This window comes from Propithecus coquereli, unplaced genomic scaffold, assembly GCF_000956105.1.
Source record: "Propithecus coquereli isolate 6110/MARCELLA unplaced genomic scaffold, Pcoq_1.0 Scaffold243, whole genome shotgun sequence".
In the NCBI taxonomy this organism is placed as follows: domain Eukaryota; kingdom Metazoa; phylum Chordata; class Mammalia; order Primates; family Indriidae; genus Propithecus; species Propithecus coquereli.
The window spans coordinates 623,750-645,760 of record NW_012147986.1 but is presented as its reverse complement, the minus strand read 5'-3'; the positions used below and the strand labels follow the sequence as shown (position 1 = coordinate 645,760).

At 54.9% G+C, this 22,011-nt stretch overlaps 1 protein-coding gene across 2 annotated transcripts; it reads left to right on the top strand.

Annotated features, from left to right (window-relative positions):
- The first annotated feature begins 1,874 nt into the window (after positions 1-1,874).
- On the top strand, positions 1,875-18,570 carry EMX1 (empty spiracles homeobox 1). 2 transcript variants are annotated; one of them, XM_012646453.1, is made up of 3 exons: positions 1,875-2,773; positions 8,642-8,826; positions 18,007-18,569. In XM_012646453.1, exons 1-3 carry the CDS (start codon positions 2,254-2,256, stop codon positions 18,172-18,174), a joined length of 873 nt encoding a protein of 290 aa, XP_012501907.1. In that variant the 5' UTR covers positions 1,875-2,253; the 3' UTR covers positions 18,175-18,569. The 2 variants fall into 2 exon arrangements, with proteins under 2 accessions (XP_012501907.1, XP_012501908.1); XM_012646454.1 differs by having other exon boundaries at positions 1,881-2,777; positions 8,646-8,826; positions 18,007-18,570.
- Positions 18,571-22,011: the final 3,441 nt, after the last annotated feature.

The window sequence follows — 22,011 nt, the reverse complement described above, 5'->3', positions numbered from 1 at the left end:
CCTGCGGGGAACTTGCTCCAACAAAATCCCCTGTTATTTCCTTCAACATGGAACGAAAATCTCCTCGTTCGGTGCCTCTGACCAGCTTCGCACCACCTGCCCCCTTAGTGATGTGGCCTGGTCGGGTCCTTGTCCCCAACTCGGCGGCGCTTCCCCTTTCCAAGACTGAGGGTGGGGAAAAGAAGGAGAAGGAAGAAAGAAGGGGAGGAAAAGTCGGGAGAAGAGCAAGGAGGCAGGAGAGGGGGAAAACAGAGCCTGAGACAGAAACCGGAGAGAGGACGAGATCATCACGGACAGCCGGAAAGATCCGGAGAGCCAGAGAAAGAGACACAGGCGCTCGTCACGGATTCCGTAACAATTTCTTCCCAAGGTGTTTCTGGGACGCCTCCGCAGTGCCAGGCCCTAGGTTTCCCAGGACGCGAAGGGCTGCTGGGTGCGGTCGCCTCGCCTCCCCTCCTCTCGCCACCCCCTCCCCACCTCGCCCAAGGGGGCCGGAACGGCTTCGGTGCGAGGGGGCTTTTCAGAGCAGTGGAGTGGAAAATAGACTTTAACCCGCTTTGTGGCAGCAAGGGCTCCCGGAGCGCTCTCCCGGACCACAGCCCCCGGCGCTCAGGCGTGCCACTGCCAAGACCTGGCCTGGAGTCCCCGCAGAGTTGCGCGGTGCGCAGACTTCTTGGGCTCGGGGCCCCGGAGGCCCAGCCGGATCTGCGCGCCCGGGTCGCGCTCCAGCCACTAGGATTGACCCGGGCAGCGGCGAGGAAGCGGAACTCTCTGCGGTCTCCTCCCCACGGTGCGCTGGCAAGGTCCAGGTCCAGGTCTCAGCCTCCCCACGGCCGCCCAGCGCCCTCCTGAGCCTCCGCGAGGTGATTCCTGCGGCCTGGAAGGTCCATGTGGAAAGTTTGCAGAGTGCGGGTTCTCATTGCCACCCACCCTCTCACCCCCGGGAATTAGTGCTCGAAATGGAAACTGGCTGGAGCCAAGTCGTCCGCTGCTTCGAGGGTGGAAGGCGAAGGTCGAGGGAGGTCAGGCTGCCGCTGCGTCTCCAGGACGGCTGGCGGAGTGTCCGCTCAGGGACGAACTTGGGCTGCTTGGCCAGCTGCAATTTAAGACACAATGTCTTCGAGGCCTTGGCCCGGCCCGGCCTGCGGACACTTGAGCCCTACGACCCGAGAAGGCGAGGAAGGCAGACAGCTCTGCGCTGAGGCCCGCCGTCCTAATCCGAGCCGGCCACCGCGATGTGGCTGGGCAAAGGAGCTGCTTGCGAGCCCCAAGAACTGCGGCTTGAGGGCTTCGGGGTGGCCGCTCCGGAGGCTTCTCCCGCGCTGCGTTCTGCCTGTTCCCTTGTGAAAAAAAAAGTGTCCCCTTTCTGGAGCTGTCTCCCATGACATCCAGAAAGCGCGAAAGCTCAGGAACAAGGCCGCACCATCAGACCGCGGCTCGGGAGACCGATGATGGTGGGTGAATGGGAGGGTCCCAGAGGCCAGGCGAGTAGGGAGCTGGTTTTCTGTAGAACCTATTTATTGGACCCCAAATACCCACTCTCTGTTCGGATCCAAGTTCTCTAAGAACAGAAACGACATCCTGGGACAAATGGGAGAGAGTTCAACTGAGTTACACGCCGGAGAGGGGGGTTGGAGTTTGTCCCCAAGCCCCAGGCCCTTCGGACGTCTTCTTCAGCTCCCGCGTGGATTGAGACGGCTGCGGCGCCCACCAGACTCAGCTAAAGGGCAGAGTTGCGAGGAGAAGCCAGTGGCGAAGGGGAAGAGGCCTAGATCGCCCGGAAAAGGTTCCAGTCCTGCTTTTGCCTCCGACTGCGGGCTCCATCCCCACCCGCCGTCCCTCGCCCCGCCCCGCCCCGCCCCCCACCTTGGGGCAGGTGAGCGGCGGCCAATGGGCGAGCGCCGGGCAGGTGCCCGCTAACTCGCGCCTGACAGCGCTCTGCAGCCGAGGCCCTGCAGGGCAGTGCTGGGAATACCCCGGGCTGGGGTCGGTCCCAGAGGGACTCTGGAGGGAGGAAGCTGGGCTCAGCCCTCCGGCCATAGAGGCAGCACACAGCATCGCACGGAGCCCTCGCCTGTGCCGGCGCCGGGAGCTGCCCGCTCCGCCGCAGCAGCCAACGCGCCTGGCTGTGCGCTGTGGCCCGACTCCGGGCTCGCTCGCTCACACACCCCTCGCCGCTCGGCTACTGGCTCGCCCGCGGGGGCCGAGAGCGAGCGGGCGGGCGGGGGAGGTGAGGGGTGCGGGTGTGTGTGCATGTGCCTGGCTGGGTGCACACCCCGCACGGCGGCGGCGCCAGGACGCGGAGCGCTCCCCAGAGCGCGGCTGCCTCAGACAGCTCCGGCGGCTGCGACCATGTTCCAGCCCGCGGCCAAGCGCGGCTTTACCATAGAGTCCTTGGTAGCCAAGGACGGTGGCACGGGCGGGGGCACTGGCGGCGGGGGCGTGGGCTCCCATCCCCTGGTTGCAGCCGCCTCCGAGGAACCGCTCCGGCCCACAGCACTCAACTACCCTCACCCCAGCGCGGCCGAGGCGGCCTTCGTGAGTGGCTTCCCTGCCACAGCCGCCGCGAGCGCCGGCCGTTCGTTGTACGGTGGGCCAGAGCTCGTGTTCCCTGAGGCCGTGAACCACCCCGCGCTGACCATGCACCCGGCGCACCAACTGGGCGCCTCCCCGCTGCAGCCCCCGCACTCCTTCTTCGGCGCCCAGCACCGGGACCCTCTCCATTTCTACCCCTGGGTCCTGCGGAACCGCTTCTTCGGCCACCGCTTCCAGGGTGAGTGCCCGCGTTGTGCCCGCCGAGGCGGGCGGCTGGCCGGCGCCCGCGCTGTGGTGATGTCGGGGAGGCTCGGGGGCGCGCAGGGTTGTTCAGAAGTTGTTGCCGAGAAGGCTGTGGGTCGATTCCTAAGCCGGGAAGAGCTGTGCGGGGTCCACCCGTGCCGCTGCCGCGTAGGTCTCCCTTCCGGGGAGCCAGGTTGGGACCTCCAGGCTTTCGTAGAAACGATACCTGTCCGAACGCCAAGCCAGGGCGCATCCTTGGAGCCTCTCTGTAGCCCTCCCCGCAGCCTGCCTTGTTCTCTCTCCCGGCTGAGCTCGTCTCCGCTCAAAGAGTGCAGCTCCAGCCGCTCTCCTTTCGCCCCGACTTGACCCGACACTATACTTCGCTCGCGCGTCCACCAGCGTCTCCCAGGGATCAGCCCTCACTGGCGCGTTCGGGCAGGGGAAAGTCCATCCGCGTGCCTTAGCTCTGTGAGAAGCCGGGGCAGCAGAGAGGGTGAACAAGAGAATTCATGTTCAGTATGGAGTGCTCCGCTGTCTTGGGATGTTTCTCTGCAGCCTTGGCCCGACTTCTCCGAGTCACACGTGTCTCTCCAACTCAAGATGGGGAAGGTTTGCAATAAGCAAACTGGCTTCCTCCGTGCTCGCCGCCGCCACCCGGAGCCCAGCCGGCTACTGGGGGACCAACGACACAGTCTTCCCGGGCGGGGGGGCGGGGGCAGAGGGCTTTTAAGGTCGTAGGTAGCCAGTCCTAGCTCCCTAGTTTGCAACCGGTTTGCTAATGAAGATCCCCCACTGACCTTACACACACACACACACACACACACACACTCCATATCAATTATGTGACTTTCCTGAAGAAAAGAGAGTTGCATTTGTTGGAGTTCGTTTTCTTCCTTGAAATTTGTTGGAGTTTGTCTTTCTTCTATTCATTTTGAAGAGTGGCCTTGATTTGTACAGTAAGAGCTTTAGTTTACAGTTTTATTTTGTTAGTGTAGAACGGCCCTCAACCTTGTGAGGTTTCATGGCTCAGTGCTAGGTAACCCGGCTTTTAGAGAAACAAATGAAAGGGACATGGCTGGAGCTTCAGCTCCTGGAACTAATGTGGCAGTAAGCTACGTCTGCACAGTCAATTAGCTGTTTGGTACAATTATTTACATAATTTTAAAAATAATCTCTTGAGGCTTTGGCTAGAGTTGTTTGGCTGTCACAGAATGCCACTTTCCCAGATCCCGAATTTGTCGGACCATTTTCTCAGTCCCACCTGGCCAATATGGATACTGACCTGGCAGATCCCACAAAACCAGAGAATGTAATTACTTGAACAAGAATTTGTGTAGGTAGACTTGTCTTCTCCAGGGATTTCAAAGATTTGCCTAAATCCAAATCCGGGAAAAAAAAATGCCTACGATGTTAGTCGCTTTGGCAAGAGTTCCAGTCATTTAAAATCAATGTTTATTGATAAAATGAGGTTTTATTTTAAATTGAGCAAACTACCCCGGTCGTCTGTGGGCTTAATTCTCAGCCTGGCTCTCACAACCTGGAGTCCACGGGCCAAGTTGGAGTTTTGGCGGTTTGTGAGCCCTCGGGCCGGGGCGGCGGAGGGGCCGGCGGTTTGGAGGCCCGTGGAGGACAGGCCTCAGAGGAGAGGGATTCTAAGTCCTTTGGCCTCTAGCGGCTCAGATGGTCCGAAGGTGGCCTCCTGAGCCGTGTCCTAGACTTGGGATCCAATGCCCAAGCCCTCCGTGCCGTGGTTCACGCCTCTGGCCGCCGAGGGCCGCAGGAGCCTCTAGAGACATCCATCTCCGACTCCGAGCGTCCCCAACCAGGCGAGGCCGGATAAATCCTTCGCAAAACCCTCTCGGAAATTGCCGCCGCTCTCCGAGCCATCAGTCCCAGCGGGTACGTTGTCGAGTTGTACAAACGGTTGGATTTTTCTCTCAAGAACCGAGTCTGGACCCACAGATGGAGCCAAGTGTGGCCGTATTTTCGGTTCCGGAAATCCACTGGGCACCGAAGGACTTTTCTGAACCCTGAGACGCTGTGGCTTTGGGGCCCGTCATCGCCGAGGAAGACCGATGCACACCCAAGCGGCTCTGCGCTCTCCGCTCCCGGCCAAGGCTCGGGGCTGGGAGCCGAGCCGTCCCGGGCCCTCCGGCGCCGCGTTTTCTAGAGAACCGGGTCTCTGCGATGCTCATTTCAGCCCCGTTTTAATGCAAGAAACGAAACCCTACACGAACGAAAAGAAACATGTCTGCGCTCTGTGCGCAGAGCTCTTGGGCGGCGCGGTCCCCGCGCGCGGGGAAGCAGCTTCTCCGCTAAGCGAGGCTGTAGCAGAGGAAAAGCGGACGCGGAATGGTCGGGACCTCGAAGCTCCCGACGCTCTGGAGGCCCGAAGAGGAGGAGCCGGCGAAGATCGAAAGTTGGCCCCATTCAGTGCTATTTTCTGGAGATCCGGAACTTTCTGGGCCTGAGAGCAATGCCTGGAGGGGGCTATGGAGACCTAGCCCTCCCGGACCCGCGAGGATAATGGGCAGGTGCTTCAAAGGGCGCCTTTGTTCCTGGCGGGAGAAGCGGGATTGAGGTTATCTCTGCAGCCTGGCCCACTTCTCCCCGTCCTAGCCCCGGGCCCCTCCGCCCCGCCATCCGGCCGATCCCCTGGCAGGTCTCGGCCTCTCCTGCGGGGACTGCAGCTCGATCCCAGGGTGCTTCGGATCCCCAGCCCCCACCTCTAGCCGCCTCGTTCCTGGGAGTCTCTAGTGCTATTTCCCAGACTCTGCTTTGAAGGGGCCTGCTGAGAGAGGCTGTAGAAACATTGTAGGGGTGGGAAGGCCAAGGGGAGGAGGAATGTTCGGTTCCTAGCTCCAGAGAAGTCTATGCCAGTCCCTTTCCACTTTTCCACCTGTCCTAGTCAGAAAGTGACAGCCTGTTCTCACAGCCCCGAGTTACTGTGTCCAAACAGGCGGCACCCCAGCCCCAAGTTTGTTCTGCCCTTGTGGTACAGACAAGGGAAACTGAAGCCCTAGTAGGAGTGGTTCAGGCCCCCTCCACACAGGTGAGAGGGGTCCAGGTACATAGGCACCTAAGGCACCACTCTTGTCCTTACAGAGACACGTAGCAATTGTTCCATTTCTCAGGATGGTTGGTTTTGTACTAAACACTTTCTTACAGGGAAAAGTCCTGATTCTTTTGGAATCGAGTAACTTATCAGCATCTTGAATAATTTTCCAGCCTCGTTTCTTTGAGATTGGGTTAGAAGACCCCTATGTTTTTGCACATGCGTGTGGACACAAAATGTGGGATACATGCTGTCCACCATAACAGGACATTACAATGAACTGGAGCCAATTTCTCAGTGGGATAGACCCCAAGCAACCTAGCATTCTCCTAAAATAGCCAGACTTGAGGCAAAGGAGCATGTATGTCAGGAGAGAAGCTTGTTGCTTTCATCCTCTACTCTGGATTTATAAAGACAATCAGCATTCCACCACACAGGTGAATGACACATACCACGGAATCACTAAACAGCCACTAAGTCTCACACACTGGTGCAGATTGCAGTTCTGCTTTCTCAGCCACACACTGCCTTTACCTCTCTGCATCCCATTCACACACACCTATGGGGCCTTTCCACACTGTAACCACAGTTTTGACCAGGCTGGGCCAGGCAGGAGGGCAGCTGAGGCCAAACCCTGGGAATGCTAGGATGGACTAGCTTTCTCTCTCCCTCTGGTTCATTTGTCCAGAGGAAACCACTATTGGGACTTCACCCAGGCTCCAAATGATGACGTTGTTTTTGAAGCAATTTATTTTAACACCAACAAGAAGCATTTGCTTCCCACCCACCTTTCCCTGACCTACCACACTGGTCCCCACCCAAAGACTTCATTCCTCCTGTTCCCCCCTGGAGCAGGCTCCTCATTTCTCTGCCATTTACCCCTCTGTGCCAGACCACCTCCCCTGAAATTCTATCCTTTCCACCACCCCAAGTTAAACTTCTTTTCCTTCAGTCAAGCCTGAGGTCCCTGGGCCTTCCCCCACCTTGAATGACCAAGTGGGCAGGCTGTCCCTACTCCAACTCCCTGTGATGTGATCCCTTTTTTGGCAGCACAGATCCAACCACTTGAAATGGATAAGGTGACTAGAGGTTAGTGACTTCGTCTCCACCCAGTCTTTAGTCCCTGAATCCTGGGCAACGCTGTTACTCAGAAAACCCCAGTAATAAAGTTGGCCCATGTCAGTATTCAAAGCCCAGAGACTTGGAGAAAGTACAGTCAAGCAGATTCCACAAGTAGAGGGACAAGAACAGAGCTTAAGTATCTTAGAGCTGAAGCAACAGCATCTCAATTGTGTGCTTTTGCCCCACTTAATAGATGTTTTCAGAGATGGGAGATCTCAACTGAATTATCCATATGATTGTCTTAAGAGCAAAACAACAGGTCATAAATTGAGTCAAACCAGTGGCCATCTCTGAAAGAATTAATTGGATCAGTCAATCTCAACAGTTAATTCTGTCAAAACATTCCGTCTAGGGCTCTGTGTTGTTGGTGGGTCAGGGGGACTGTTATGTGCCCTTGCATGAGAATCCATGGGTGATGTTGTCAGGGCCTATTTCGAGTTTTAGCACGTGCAACTAAGCCAGAGGTTGCATGAGGGCCTAGTGGGGAGTTTGTTGAGACTAGAGTTGTGGGTAGAAGCTTGTTTTGGCTTTTGTAGTTCCTTACCCACCCCCTCCCCAACCCCATCCTCATCCAGTCTGGTGTTAGCCCCTCCTCCTGCATGTGGTAGCTGAGTCCCCATCATAGCCATCATTCACGAAGGGACAGTCACACTCTGAAAATCCTGTAGAGTAGATGGGAGGAAAAGACAGTAGGGACGCTGGAACATATATTTATTTACACATACTCATGCAGAAACCAATATATCTATATATATTAGAGAGAAACATGACATCTGGATATTTATACACATATTTCTTTAGCATGGAACTATTCGGGGATGAAGCAGGGCCTTTTCCCACTAGAGAGAGGAGTTAGAGTCACCTGCAGGTGGTGGTGGGGGTACCCAAGCAGTTGGGCCTCCAGACAGCCAAGGCCTAGGGAGAAAGAGGTGGGGAAGGGGAAGATGTAGCCTGACTTTAGACCACCAGCTGCTACCTGGACTATTGACCTAGCTACTGGCCTATTTTTACCTCTTGTAAGGTAGAGCTGGGCCTGTTGGCAGGAGTTTTCAATGGGTTAGTACTCTAAGCATTTAGATGCAAGACTGGTTTGAGCAGATGTGAAAGGATTGTTCCTGGGGAACCTTCCAGTTCCTGAATCTGTGTTTGGTAAGGCTGTGCCTTGCAGCCCCGCTGAGCCCCTTATCACCTGCCTGATACCCAGCTCTGCCTCTACTTTTGGTCCTCCTTGAAGGAGATGCTTCCAACCTGTTACTTAAAATCAAATCACTGGGGCCTGTGGTGGGGGCATTGCCGCTGGGATAGGGGGATTAAGGGAGCCAAGGGGCTTTTGCCACCCCTTGGCCTCTTCAGAGGCTTCTGGCAGTGTTGATTTCGTTCTGGTTGGCCCCTCACCAGGCCTGGGCCCACCTCTGGGCCCAGCAGAGTGATCTATGGCATTGGTGCTGTGATTCCCGGCGGGGCAGCTCTCAGAGTGTGGGGAGGTGTTGGGGAGGAGGGTGAACTTAGGAAAGGGGTGGCAAAAGGGCACGGGGAGAAGAGGCGGGGGGTGTCAAGGAATGGAGAGGGTGTCGGAGTGCACGGCGTGCAGAAGTGGGGCAGGAGGCCGGCCTTGGCCGGGCTGCAGCTCACGGAGCCCCTTCTCTCTGTCTGTACCTGCGTGTGTTGCCATCGGCGGGGCCGCAGCGAGCGACGTGCCCCAGGACGGGCTGCTTCTGCACGGCCCCTTCGCGCGCAAGCCCAAGCGGATCCGCACGGCCTTCTCGCCCTCGCAGCTGCTGCGGCTGGAGCGCGCCTTCGAGAAGAACCACTACGTGGTGGGCGCCGAGCGGAAGCAGCTGGCCGGCAGCCTCAGCCTCTCCGAGACGCAGGTAATAATCACCCCGAGCCCGCGTGGAGGAGAGGGCGGGCGGGTGCAGGAGCGGCCCCGAGCCTGCCCCCAGCCCAGCCCCGCGTTCTCCCCCGCCAGGTTCCCGAAGTTCCCATCTCCCGCCGCTCCGCAAAGCCGGTAGTTAGAGCCCCTTCCCTCCCGTGGTGTTTAGCCTGCTGAGGCCGCAGGACTTTTGTCAAGTCACTAAGGACCCAGCGGGAGGCAGGGTAAATACAAACTCTATCCCCTCAGGAGGGGACCGGCTTACCTGGAGGCAGCTGGCCTCCTCGGGAGCGGACAACTCAGCGCGGCGCCGTGTCCCCTGGAGCCGGTCTCAGCCCTGGGATTCCCGCACCCCTCCTCCCGCCACTGTGCTCCCAGTTCCGTCGGGCGACCTGGCACTGTCATCGCAGCTGTTCCTGGGCAACGCGGGCAGAGGCCTCGGCTGCCCTCCAGCCTGTGTCAGCCTGTGTCGTTCGGGGAGAAAGCCCAGGTGTCCTCAGGCTATCGACGTCAGAAGCAGAGGGGCTTAGCCAGGGAAGGGCCAGCCCCTGCTTGGGGTCTGAGGGTGGCACCCATCCTGGCGCCGGCCGACTGGGAGTGCTCTGGAAACCATCATGTTTGTGCGCGGAGCACCTGAGGGGCCTGGGCATGGTGGGAAAGTGGACTCTGGTCACCAGGGGCTGCTCTCAGTCACTGTAAGGGCTGTGGAGTGGGGATGCAATGCATTACAATGATGTCGGGGTTTGAACTGGGTGAAATTATAACTACCATGTAGTATTTCGTATTTGATAATTAATTTAAGAAAAAAATTTTTAAAGATTTAGATGAAAGTTATAGGGAGGCAGATTTGGGTTCATTGTAAGTAAAGACTTTGCCTTAAATAAATACTGCCCGGAAGCGCTGCCTAAGCTCTTGGTCCAGCTGGGCCGGCCAGCGTGTTGGAGTGGCTGAGCGACCCTCCGCCCAGCTGCTGCCCTGGAGGCGGATTTCAGCGTCTGGATGGGCCTTGCTCCCGCCAGCTCCGGGATTTATGAATGCAAGAGGTCGGCTCGCGCGGCCCAGCAGCTCCGGCCTGGCTGACATTTCACCTTCCGCTCCCCTTCCCTCCTGGTCTTGCCCCTGCTATACCACCATCCCCTCACCAGTCCCTGACGTGAGAAGGCGCCCGGCTTGGGGGGCGGCCTCGGCCTCCCATTAGCAGCAAGAGTAGGAAGGGGACCAGGTGGGGGCCAGACCCCAACTGCATCCCCAGCTCCCTGTGGCCCAGCTCCCTCTCTCCTGTCGCATTTTGTCATCTATTGCAGTCATATCTGTCAGATGCCCCACTTAACAATCAACGCATTGCTCCTGGCTGTGCGGCAGGACCCCTGCATCTTCAGATTTGCTAGCTGGGCTGTTCTGACTGCAGAGAAAAAGCTTACAAACAACGGAGTTAATTCTAAAAACGTTTTAAAGAAAGACACGTTAAAAAATAAATTAGTAAAATAACACCCCTTTTCCCTCCTGGTGAACTGTTTTAAAATTATTGTTTAAAACAAGGTGTCAATTTAAGAATGGTGTTCATAATTAACTTCATTTAAAAAGTAATATTTATTAAATTTCAATTTCAGAAGTGTAAGAAAACAAAAACGGTTTGTAATCCCACCACCCACAGATTAACACTTGTTGAAATAATGTCATTGTTTTTAAACTCTCAATTTTTTAGCTCAGTGAGAGCATTTTTAATTAACTTTCTTTCTAACCGAATGTAGCTGCCTGTCAATATTTGCTTCTAACAATGCCAGTTAGTAAACGGACCGATTGTTTCTTTCATTTTTATTACGAGATGTTTCAAACATATATTTAAAACAAAACCACATAGAATAATGTAATGTATCCAGTTTCATTAACTATGACAACTCAGAGCTAATCTTGTTCCGTCTGTAAATAAGCTGCTTTTTGCATATGGAACAACAACAGCAAAAAGAACTATGAGAGGTTTGAGCCTGAGGAAACTCCTGTGGCAACTGTCTTTCCAGGTGGGGAAAGAGATGGACTCAGAGCTTCTCAGTCAGGCAAATGCAATTTCAAATACCTGCCTCCCCACTGACTGTGTGACCCTGGGCAAGTTACTCAACCTTTCTGAGCTCTGGTTTCCTCATCCAGAAAATAGGTTGTTTACGAATTAGAAGACACCTAATATAAACTCAAATAATATTCCCATCCCCAGCCCTTTTGTTCCCTTTGTTTAAAGCAATACGTTAAGTTAGTGGTATAACAAGATCCCAACCTGGGTGTCCTCTTAGTCCAGTGTTCTTCCTGCCACACCCAGTTTCCATCATCAAATTTGTCTTTCTGTTGCCCTCATAACTTATCACTTGGACCCATATAATTAACTAAATATCCACCTCTTGGTATTTACCAGGCAAGCTTACCTGTCATTTCCGGCTGTCAGCTATTTGTCAAGCATCAGTTACTCCCATCAGCCCCATAGCATGTATTAATATTAATACTGTCAGTATCTACATTTGTCTCTCAGAGCTCTCTAATATGTCCCTCACAGATAGCTGTTTTATATCTAGCTCTACTTCTGTCTGCTCTCATTAAACTGCCTCCCCCAAACTGGTTAATTTATAGTTCCTATTTTCTATTAATTATATGTTCTTCTTCTTCTTAACAATAATTCATATTTACCCATCTCTTGATTAACTCTTTATCATCTATTTGTTTTGTCTTCTGTGTGTCCACCATTCATCTCAAACTTCCACCTCTATAGAGCTATTTAGCAACCAACAGATAGTATATTCATATGTCTGCTAATGGTTATCTGTTATCTTATTGGCTCTGGCTTTGTTTTCTCTGTGGGCCTCAGTTGCTGTATCTGTGAGATCCAATGACATGAATTTCAGGGTTTTTTCTAGTCCTGAGTTTCTGTGGCTCATTTACATTCTACTTCTCTGTGTTTCTGTATAATCCATCCTTCATGCTGTCTGAACTCATAGTATACCCCTTACCTATCACAAGATGCATTGAACTTTGCTGTTATTACTCGTTTAATCATCCATGTCCAAACGTCAATCTACAGACCACTGCATCCATTTCTCAGGGAGATCTTCAAATACAGATTCCTGGGCTTCCCCAGGAGATTCTCTTAGGAGGTACAAGATGGGGCCCAGAAAAAAGTTTTGAAGAACAGCTCTCTGGGTGATTCTCATGAATAACAGGCCTGAGCATCTTAGCTCTGGGAGGCAGAGGCCATGCCTATTTCTCCCAGGGCCCACCTCAGTGACCAGCATGAAGTAGATGCGCAGTAAACATGTATCGAATGAATGGGCAAATTTCTCTTGATTCCACCCCTTCAAACGTTTACATTATCAGTCACCCCCCTTGCTCTCTGCTTTCACTGCTCTCTCCTTGTCCCTCTCCTTCTATCTTTCCCTTGCACTTTCACAGCTGATTATTGATTTAGATGATGCAAACACCAGTTTACAGGTAAAACTTCAGGGAGGGTTAAGCAGATCGGTGCGTGGGTGAGCTCTTAATCCACAGCTCAGGGGTCTCTGTACTCCCTAAGCTTCAGCATGAGGTTCTGGGAGGTGGACAACCTGAGCTACTTTGTTGGCCTAGGGCTGTGTGTTTAGTAGGGAGTGGGATGTTTGTGCTGGGATGGCCAGTGGGTCACTATAGGAGGTGGAGGGAGGGGTCCTGGGTTCTCCCTTCTGGTTTTAATTATTTGTTCCTCACTGGTATGGTGCAGCCTTGGAGTTTAACCAGGAAGTCACCTGTCTAAGCTTCAGTCCTGGTGGCTGGTTGGGCAGACCTGGGCCTGTCTCAGATCCGAGCCTCAAGTGCAATGAATATGTATAAGGGGTATGTGTAACATGTGTGTGCCCACAGTGTGGGGCGCATATGGGCTTAGTGTGGTTGATGCCCAAAGGTCAGATGATATCATAGGTACATGTTAGATGCCATTAGGCAGTCATATGACATGGATGGAGTTCAGCTTGCATACTTCTTTGTGTGTGTGTTCATGTGTGGGGAGGGGGGCATTAGTTTCTGAGGGTGGGGGCAGTGAGAGAAATCATATGGTTGCTTCGGGCTGATCAATTGGTCAGTGTTTCCAGCTGCCCCTGCTGCTCAGAACAGATCAGAAGGTGTTTCTTGACCTTGCCTGGCCTTGAGGTTAGCTGAGCTATAAGGGAAAAGGGCGTAGAAATGTGATCCTTGACCTTTGGAGATTCCTCATTTAGTGGTGAAGGCTAAATGCAAAGCTTGCACACTTGTAGGACATGCACAAGATAAGTGACTGGCATCCCCTTGAGGTCACTGCTGTGGGCTGAAGGGGGTGAGGGGGGATCTTCTTGGGCAGAAGACTCCCAGGAGACCTCGGACTCGGAAGGCTTGGAGGGATGCCTAGGATTCTAGGTTGGAGGGAAGGAGGGGAGGGATTGAGGTAGGCAGATTAAGACAGAACAGGAGCTGTCAAGTCCAGCCACCAGTTTGAGGCCTGAGAGCAAGGAGGGAGGTCTTGGGAGGCAAGAGTGTATGGTCACCTGTCTATGGGCTTTTTCCCCCAGAGGCATGGAAAGGAGGTTTCTGGGGGGGGTCTCTTTTTGTTCTGGAATGCTCTGCCCTTAGAGGAATGGATGAGAGGAGATCCAAGTGGCTTGAATTTTAGGGCAAAATCAAGGGATCTTTGTTACTTGCTCACCGTGTGTTCTGGATGCACACATCCCTTCTCTAAGTCTCAGCTCTGCTCCAAGAACTTCTGCATCTCTGATGTTCCAGGAGTCCTGTTTGATGGGATGAGGAGGAGATGAGGGGGACTGGAGTGGTTCTGTGAGGAGCTGGGACAGGGTCGTAGTCCTGGGGTGGGGGGCAGGTGAATTTTGTGTTATCTCCCTGAGAGTGAGGATGAGGGTCCAGGATGGGCTGAAGGAGGAGACAAGATGGCTTAGGAAGAGTTAGGGCCATGGTTGCTGGGGAGCTGGAGGTGACCTCAGCTTGCTGGGGCAAGGGTCGAGCTGAGCATGGCATTGGGCTCGACCCTGGGAGTGGGAACAGCTCACATGACAAAACGATAGGAATGGATCCCCAGGGGAGAGGGCTGGGAGGAGAGTAGGCTGAGGGGTGACTGGATTGATGTCTCCAAGATGCTGTCTATTCTAAGGACTTTCTCTATGTCACGGGATGACAGAATAGGAGGATATGCTTAAATTAAAGCAGAAGAGATAACAGTAGGACATAAGGAGGAACTTCCTAATTCAGAGTTACCAGACTTTGATAGGGATATTTGAACTCTTTGAGGACAGGACAGATATTTACCTGAAAGTACGCAGGGCGCTGGAGCCAGACCTTTCCGTTTGTGCTGGACCGCACTTGGAGAGTGGTGAAAAAGAAGGAATCCAGGCCTCATTCTTTCAAAATAGATTATTCAAAAGCACAGTATGATTAGCTCTGAAATATTGGCCGGAGCTGTAGTTTGCTTGTTTGTTAGTTCATTTATCCATTCATTCTTGCATTAATACATGCATACCTTCATTCACTAGTGCATCCCCTCTGCTTGACTGGATGACTGCATATGGAACATGTCCTCTGGGCTGCGCGCTGGGACTCCAAAGCCGACTAACACACCACTTTGGTTCTCCAGAGTCTCACAGTCTGGTGAGGTGGCAGATGTGAACAAATAAGTTAGCTCACTGTATTGAGACCAGGAGAAAGTACTAAGAAAGTACGGATAGGCGATGGGGCAGGTCCCATCTAGAGCCATCAGAACAGGGTCTTGAAAGCTAAGGAGAGTATTCCAGTTTGGGGGGCTCAGGAGAGTGGAGAGCCTTGGAAGGATCTGGCTTCTCTGGGAAACTGAGAGACATTCGGTGAGGTGAAGACTTGGGAGAATATAAGGGACCTCTCCCCATACCCAGAGGGGTCAGTGTTGGGTGGGGGGGGTCCTCCAGCCAACAACCCAACTGTGCCTTTGGGGCTTAGAGAGAGGTGAGTGGTGTGTTGGGGTGGGGAGGCATGTGCAGAATAGGTACAGCCTCCCACAGCTGGCTCCCAAGTCGCACCACGTGACCTGGTTCCTTTCTAGGTCCTCTGTCATCTAGGCAAGGGGCTCTGGGATGACCCCAGAGTTGCCTGGCTGGGTTAGGGAGGTCACGGAGTGTCACTCTTATCTCCTCCTACACTCAGAGTCCAGTTCCTTTTCTCTTTCCAAGTTAAAAAAAACTATCATTACCAGTAATATATTAAAGAAAAGTTACCCGTACTTTGGGTACATTTCCTTCTAGTCTTTTTTCCCCGTGCATAGATTTTGTTTTTCTGTGGTTGTGATCACACTGTGCCAACACTGTGCATCCTGGCTTTTTCACTAATATTGTGAAGTCATAAGCATCCCCATTATCACAGTCTTTGTAAACAGCATCTGGACACTCAGCCCAAGGCTGTTCTCCGGAAGATAGCCAGGCTGCCTAGGGAAGGGGTTTATGTCCCTGTTTCTAGAGAGCTGCCTCCTTGACCTCAGTATTTTTCGTGGAGAAAATATTCAGAATCACCTTTCACTTGGGTGTGCCAGGAAGCTGCCCCTGGCCTGAAAACATATCCTGTCCTTGAAGTCCACCGTCACAACTTTCCTTCTTTGGGCCAGTGTTGTTGGACGAGGGCAGCATGCTAGGTCCATCCTACTAGAGGCCAATGTGATTGTCACTCTCCTTCAGAGATTTGGGAGTATGTGTGGGAGGGAGAAAGGAGTAGGAAGGGGAACTCTGTCTCTAGTGTTGCCACCATCACTTGGTGATTGTCCTCGGCCAGCCCGCTTGGGCTCCTCAGGAATAACGCCCCAGCCCTGAGTCATGCACAGGAGGCAGGGTGAGCTCACCCACCCACTGGTTGGCATAGTCACAGCACGCTCCAGGGTTGGGGGCAGGGACTAGGCTGGCTGCCAAATGGTTGTGCTGAGAACCACCCAGGGCCCAGGCAGCCTCGTGCCCACAGATAGGTGGGTATGGAATCCAGAGCCCCGTGCCTAGAGCATTTGCCCTCCCACCTGAGGTGAGACTCAGGCTACAGGCTTGAACACCACTCTGGAAATGAGGAAAGAAGCTCCTTACCCTTACTCTGCTATCAAGGCCTGACACCCCGTCTCTTCCTGGGCCAGTTTTCCTGTCCCCCGCTGGCCGCTCTGTGAGCACTGAGCACCGGCTGCCCACTTCCCCACCCTAGCACTCTAAAATCAAGGGGTAGGGCAGATGGCGCAGCAAAAGCCCCAGGAAGGGGAGACCATGAAGAGGAGCCCTGGAGAGGGTGGGCTCCATGGAGGGAACAGAGAGGAGTATCTGGAAAGGATGTATGAGGGTGGCACATCCTGGGCATGAAACCACCCGTAGGGTCCAGATGCCTGGCTTTGTGGCAAAGCCCTGTGCTTTTCCTCATCTCCGGGAGTAGGGGCTGGACTGGGTAGTCTCCAAGGACTGCCATCAGCCCTGCCCAGGGGTCAAGGATCTCCTCTCATCGTCATTGCCACTGCCAAGACCGAGGTGCTCCCTACTAGTCCACAGCCACAGCCTTGCCACTCACCGTCCGCACAGCTGCAGTTGGCAGCACCTACGTGCTTTTAAATGTGCTGCCATTTCCAGGAAACCATCCATTCATTGTAACCCTGCCCTGTCTGCCTCACCTCCTCCAGGGGTCCTCTGGAGCAAGAGCCCAGGAAACTGCAAGGGTCCCAAGAAGCATTTCTCCTATGAATGAGGGACTTAGCCAAGGATCAGCACCCAGGCTCCTCCTGCCAGCTCTGAAGGTGGTTTGGGTCTGGCCTGACTCTGCAAGGCTAAGGAACCATGTAGTCAGGTGGAGGTGACATACAGTCCACAAACACTAAGGCCAATTAGGGAGCCAGGACGAGCCTCCCAGATCATGCATGGGAGAATATTAAGAGCTATGTCTTGGATACTAAGCAAATGCTGGAGGTGGCAGGAGAAGGGAGGGATGCTTAGAAAAGGGACTAAGTCTGGGAAGGCTTCCTGGGGGAGACGGGCTTAGAATTGTGGACCTGCCTCTCCTCCTCCTTCCTCCCCCATCACGGAGGACGATTGTCCTGTCTCTGTTTGAACGCCAACCCTCATCTTGTTAGGGCTCTCACTGCCAAACGCAGATGTGTGTGTGTGGGGGGGGGAGGGGCTGTCACTGAGTTCAACTGTGTTCAAAGAGGAACTCGCTCTGTCCCCTGGGATTTCTCCAGATTGTTCCTTGAATGACCCGTTCCTACATCTGGATGGAGCCAGTGATGTGGGGACAGAAGATCCAGAGCTGTCCCTAAAGGGCAGAACACTGTCCCGGGATGGGGCTTCAGACTTACTCTTCCCCATCCTTGTCTGTCCAAGGAAAATAAGGCCTCTTGGTGGATTTCAGATTATCCTGAAGAGCTGGCACCCAAGGGACGAGGGATGGGGGCTCCCTACCCACCCAGCTCCAGCCTGAACAGTTTCACCTCTGAGGTGGGAGAGGGGAATTTCACATGAGGTTGCTAAGAAAGGGTCCCCTGATAAAGGAGACTGACACATAGCGTGTGAGGTCAGAGCCTCCAGCAGTGGATTCCGTGGACCTGGGCGTAGTCTGGTCATCCTGGGCACTGCTCTTAGGGTGGACACCACTTCCTGGTTATGAAGCCATGTCCATGACTCTTTGTATGGCAAAGAGCATGGGGCCAGCTCAGGAGCTGGCGTCCTCTTTAGGTCCTCTGGGAGCTCATCAGAACTCATGCAATGGGTCACATGTTGTCTCATTTACTGCTCACATCAGCCCTGTGAAAGAGCAATTATTATCTCTTCTCTAGAAAGTAGTGGAGAGCCGGGTCTGCTGGCTCCAGAGCTTGAGCTTCTCACCTTTGCTGTGCTGTGTCCATGGGAACCAGGATGTCCAGCAGCTCTAGGATACTTTGTTTGAGAGGGACAGGAGAAGCACCCTTCTCTCTGGCCCCCTGTGTCCTCTTCCTGCCCCACCTCATTTGCATGTGGAACAGCAGTCCTCCAGACCCATCAAGTAGCAGCTGGCCAGAGAGGACCCTGGCCTGGGAGCCCTGACCCTGTGTAGTCTCAGTTTCTCCATCTGGCTCCAGCTCAGCCTGAGTACTGAGGCCCTGGTGGCTGCTCGGGGGCCTCCTGAGTGTTTCTCATCTGTGCCCCCTCCCTCCCTGGCCCAGGTGAAGGTGTGGTTCCAGAACCGGAGGACAAAGTACAAACGGCAGAAGTTGGAGGAGGAAGGGCCCGAGTCCGAACAGAAGAAGAAGGGCTCCCACCACATCAACCGGTGGCGCATCGCCACGAAGCAGGCCAACGGGGAGGACATCGATGTCACCTCCAATGACTAGGGTGGGCAACCACAACCCATGAGGGCAGAGTGCTGCTTGCTGCTGGCCAGGCCCCTGGGTGGGCCCAAGCTGGACTCTGGCCACTCCCTGGCCAGGCTTCGGGGAGGCCTGGAGTCACCGCCCCACAGGGCTTGGAGCCTGGGGCCGCCACTGACAGAGGGACAAGAAATGGGCTGGCGGAGGCCTGGGACCACTTGGCCTTCTCCCTGGAGAGCCTGTCTGACTGGGTGGGCCGCCTGTCACTGCAGCCTCCCAGCCACTCTCCATTTCTCTTATCTCCTTTTTGTTTTGATGCGTTCCTGTTTTAATTTATTTTCCAGGCACCCACTGTAGTTCTTAGTGACCCCTTGTGTCTCCCTTCCCTATGGGAATAATAAAAGTCTCTCTCTTAATGACACGGGCAGCCAGCTCCAGCCCCAGAGCCTGGGAGCCTGGGGTGGTGGATTCCTGCTCGGGCAGCCAGTCGGGGCTGGGAGAGCAAGCGTGTTCAGGGCCTGGGAATCTGGGGTGGGGCACCGGGCAGGGCAAGGGCAATTTATTTACTCCTCTTCTTTGTTGGGGGTCCCTGGTCTCTAGCTCCAACTCCACAGCAGGAGAAACTGAGGCCAGACATAGGGAAGGATGGCCTGTGTCTTGAGGGAGGCTAAGCCCAGGTCTTTCCAAATGTATTGAGGGTGGGAAGCAGGCCCAGGTAGTTCAACGGGAGATTGCGGGGAGAGCTTCCCTATGCTTAGAGACTCCTGGGGCTCTCCCAGTTGTGGAGAAACCAGAGGAAAGTTGAGACTGGGGCTGGGTCGAGGGGACACCATTCACAAAGCCCGGCAGCCCCAGCCCTAAGTCCTGGCCCCACCAGGATGCTTATCTGTCCTCGGAGAACCCCTGGGCAGCTTGAAGCTTCAGAGACAGGGCTTGAGGCTGAGCCTGCAACCAGTCAACAGGGACTCAGGGCCTGCCCAGCCAGAGAAAGAGCTACAAGGCAGGGCCCACTGAGCTCTTTAGTTCACCTGCCCTTCAGTCTGTCCATTTGTCTTTCTTGTCACGTATTAAGGTTTCCTGCCTCCTGCCTTCCTGACAGTCTTTCCCTTATGACATTCCGGTCCTGTGTCGGCTTCTTCCCTCCCATGTGCTCCCCAACCCTCTGCTCTTTGGCCTCTGCTCCACCACTCTGCTAATAATAATGACAATCACCAACCACAGTCACTGGCCACCCCCTTGTGGCTGAACTCAGCCTCCTCCTGTCTGCTCCCTGATCTGCGGCCACACCCTCCCTGACTCCCCTTCCCCCTCTGCTTTCACTGTGGTACCTCTCACATGTCTCCCCCAGCCCCTCTGAGTTCATCTCAGTTTTATCTATGCCCTGTCACCTCTGTTCACTCCAGGGTCAGTCCTTGCTCCTCCTTCATCCTCATCGTGCCCTCTGCCTGGGGGTTCACATCCACTCCTTGGCTCGCTGGTCTATGTCTTTAGCCGACCTTCCCTGCACTGCAGACTCACCAAGCCAGTGCCTGCTGCACCCAGGCCCCTGAGCACCTCACACCCAACACGTGCACAGCTGGACTCAGCCCCCTACCTGTTCTTCTCTAGGACTGCCCACCTTGGCACACAGCATTAGCCATGTATACTCTTTCTCAAGGTAGAGGAAACCTGGGAAGCTTCCTCAAGCTTCCTTCCTCCTCCCCAGTCCCATCCATTCCCATCTTGTCTGTTGAGTCGAGACCAGTTTCCCAACACACCTCCCCAGTGCAGCACCCCAGCTCTCCCTGCCACCAGCTCAGCCTGGGTCTGCTCCTTTGTGGGGAGTGGGGACATAAGGAGGCTTCTGCAAATGTCAAGGATGAGGCCCATGTCAAAGGCCCATGTCCTCCATAAACAGGACGGAGTTACCCTTTCCCAAGTCCCTCACTCCACGCCCTCTTCTTTCCTGCCCTTGGCCTCTCCTGCCTTGCTCCTGGTGCCCTCTGCTTCTGTCCCACCCATCCCTGTCCCTGAGTGAGCCACAGGTTTTCCCTGTGCTGTGCCTTTGCTGATGCTTTTCTTCCCACCTAGAATGTTGGGGAGTGCGCCGCAGGTGCTTGAGCGTGCTGAACTCATCGGAAAGATGTCAAAGGTCCAGCCTTGTTGCCTGGGCTACATGCAGGGATCTAAGCACACAAGGTCCTTCTGCTGGGAACATAGACCCAGGTCCTGCGGGGACTCTCAGCATCTCCCCCTACTCTCTGTCCACCTCACTTGTGTCCAGTCAATGCTAGAAACCAAAGGGCTTTGTCCCATCCCAGTGCCCCTTCCCCCTCCGCCAACCAGGAATGCATCCCTCACATCTTGAAACTCCCAACCTGCATAGGTCCAGGTTGAACCGCACAATGGCTCACGCGTTCGCACAGGTGGGCTGAGGGTGAGAGGAAGGGTCATCCTGTAGGCCCCGGTGGGGGGCAGAGGGGTGAGATCCTTTCCTCTCAAGATCCTGTCTCATTGGGTGGGGGTGGGGGTCCAGGAAGATCACAGCAGAGCACCCCCTGTCATCCAAATAAAGGGCTGGAAAGGACCCAAGGAAACCTGCCAATCTTCCTAGGCCAGGCCTGCGAGGGAGGGCGGGGAGTCCCTGCTGCAGTCCCATCCATCCCCCATGTTGTGCCTCTCCCCGCAGACGGTAAATATTGGTGTTGTGACTTCATTAATAAAGGCTTCTGTGAGCCTGAAAAACATGGAATCAGGATGAACTATTTTCTGAGCTGTGGGCTTGCCAGGTTTGCTAATTTGGGAGTTTTTGGGCCCTCTCCAGGGAACAAACCAAAGTCTCTCTCGAAGAGACACAGATGCAGCCGAGAAGGGAAGAAGACGAGGACTGCTGCTCCCTTCCCTCCCCCTGTGCTCCTCCCACCTGGAGAGCAGGGCCCTGCAGGGGTGAGGACAGTGGACACTGGCCTGCCAGTGTCCTCAGCATGCGGGGGCCGCTCAGGCAGGCCTTCTCTGAGAGCTCCTGGTCTGCCATTCCCCTCGCTGGGCTGGCCTCCTGGGCCCTGCAGAATTGCCTGGGCAGAGGTATTCTGAGCACCTGTAGGACACCAAATCACATGCGTCTAAAGTAGAGGGAACGCAGGGGAGTTCTTAACTGTCACGGCTTAATCCACTTGCCTCACCTTCAGGGACTCCTCTTTACACGTCTTGGCCATGGAACTTTCCAGGACCAGTCCCCGTGGCCTTCGCAGCAGCATGGCCTGTGCTCTTAGCATCTCTGCTCTTGGCTCGCGCCAACACTGCTCACAGGTGCAGTGATTGCTTCCCGTGGGGTATCGGGGAGCTGTCGTCAGGTGAACTGGGCTCTGCCCGGGAGGGAGCCGGCAGGGCCCACAGGGCTCTCCTGAAGCCCCTGCTCCAGGGCAGCCGTGCAGGGGGAAGGGGGGGAGGGGTGGCCAGCAGGCTGAGTGGTGCAGGCCCAGCCAGCTTTCCTGTCAGACGGGCGCTGCCAAGGCGGAGCCAGACATCGGAACAGGTTTAACCAATTACCCGAGCGCCCCATCTGCTGTCTGGGGGGTGTGTGAGGGTGAGTGCATGTGAGGGTGTTTGGAGTGTCTGGGAGGGCTGTGGGCGTGCGCGAGTGTGACTGTGTGGGTGTGTGTGGGCGTACGGCTGTGCGTGTGTGTGGTTGTGCGTGTGTACAGCGGGGGACTGCGCGTCCCAGACACACTCCCTCATTTGTCAATGACTGTGACTACCAGCTTGTGATCTTCCCATCCCCTAGACCTTGGGGTCTACATGGACAACCCACCCAACACCCCAGCCTCTCTTCCCCTCCTCTTCTCATCACCGTCTCTCAGGGCCTATCAGAGCCCAGAAGTG

What these genes read in the sequence shown, in the direction of transcription:
- EMX1 (XM_012646454.1), top strand. Translation starts at nt 2,254, where the DNA reads ATGTGCCTGGCTGGGTGCACACCCCGCACGGCGGCGGCGCCAGGACGC. An exon ending in GGCCACCGCTTCCAGGGTGA is followed by an intron (nt 2,778 to 8,645) that starts GTGCCCGCGTTG and finishes GGCCGCAGCGAG; the next exon opens with CGACGTGCCCCAGGACGGGC. An exon ending in TCAGCCTCTCCGAGACGCAG is followed by an intron (nt 8,827 to 18,006) that starts GTAATAATCACC and finishes TCCCTGGCCCAG; the next exon opens with GTGAAGGTGTGGTTCCAGAA.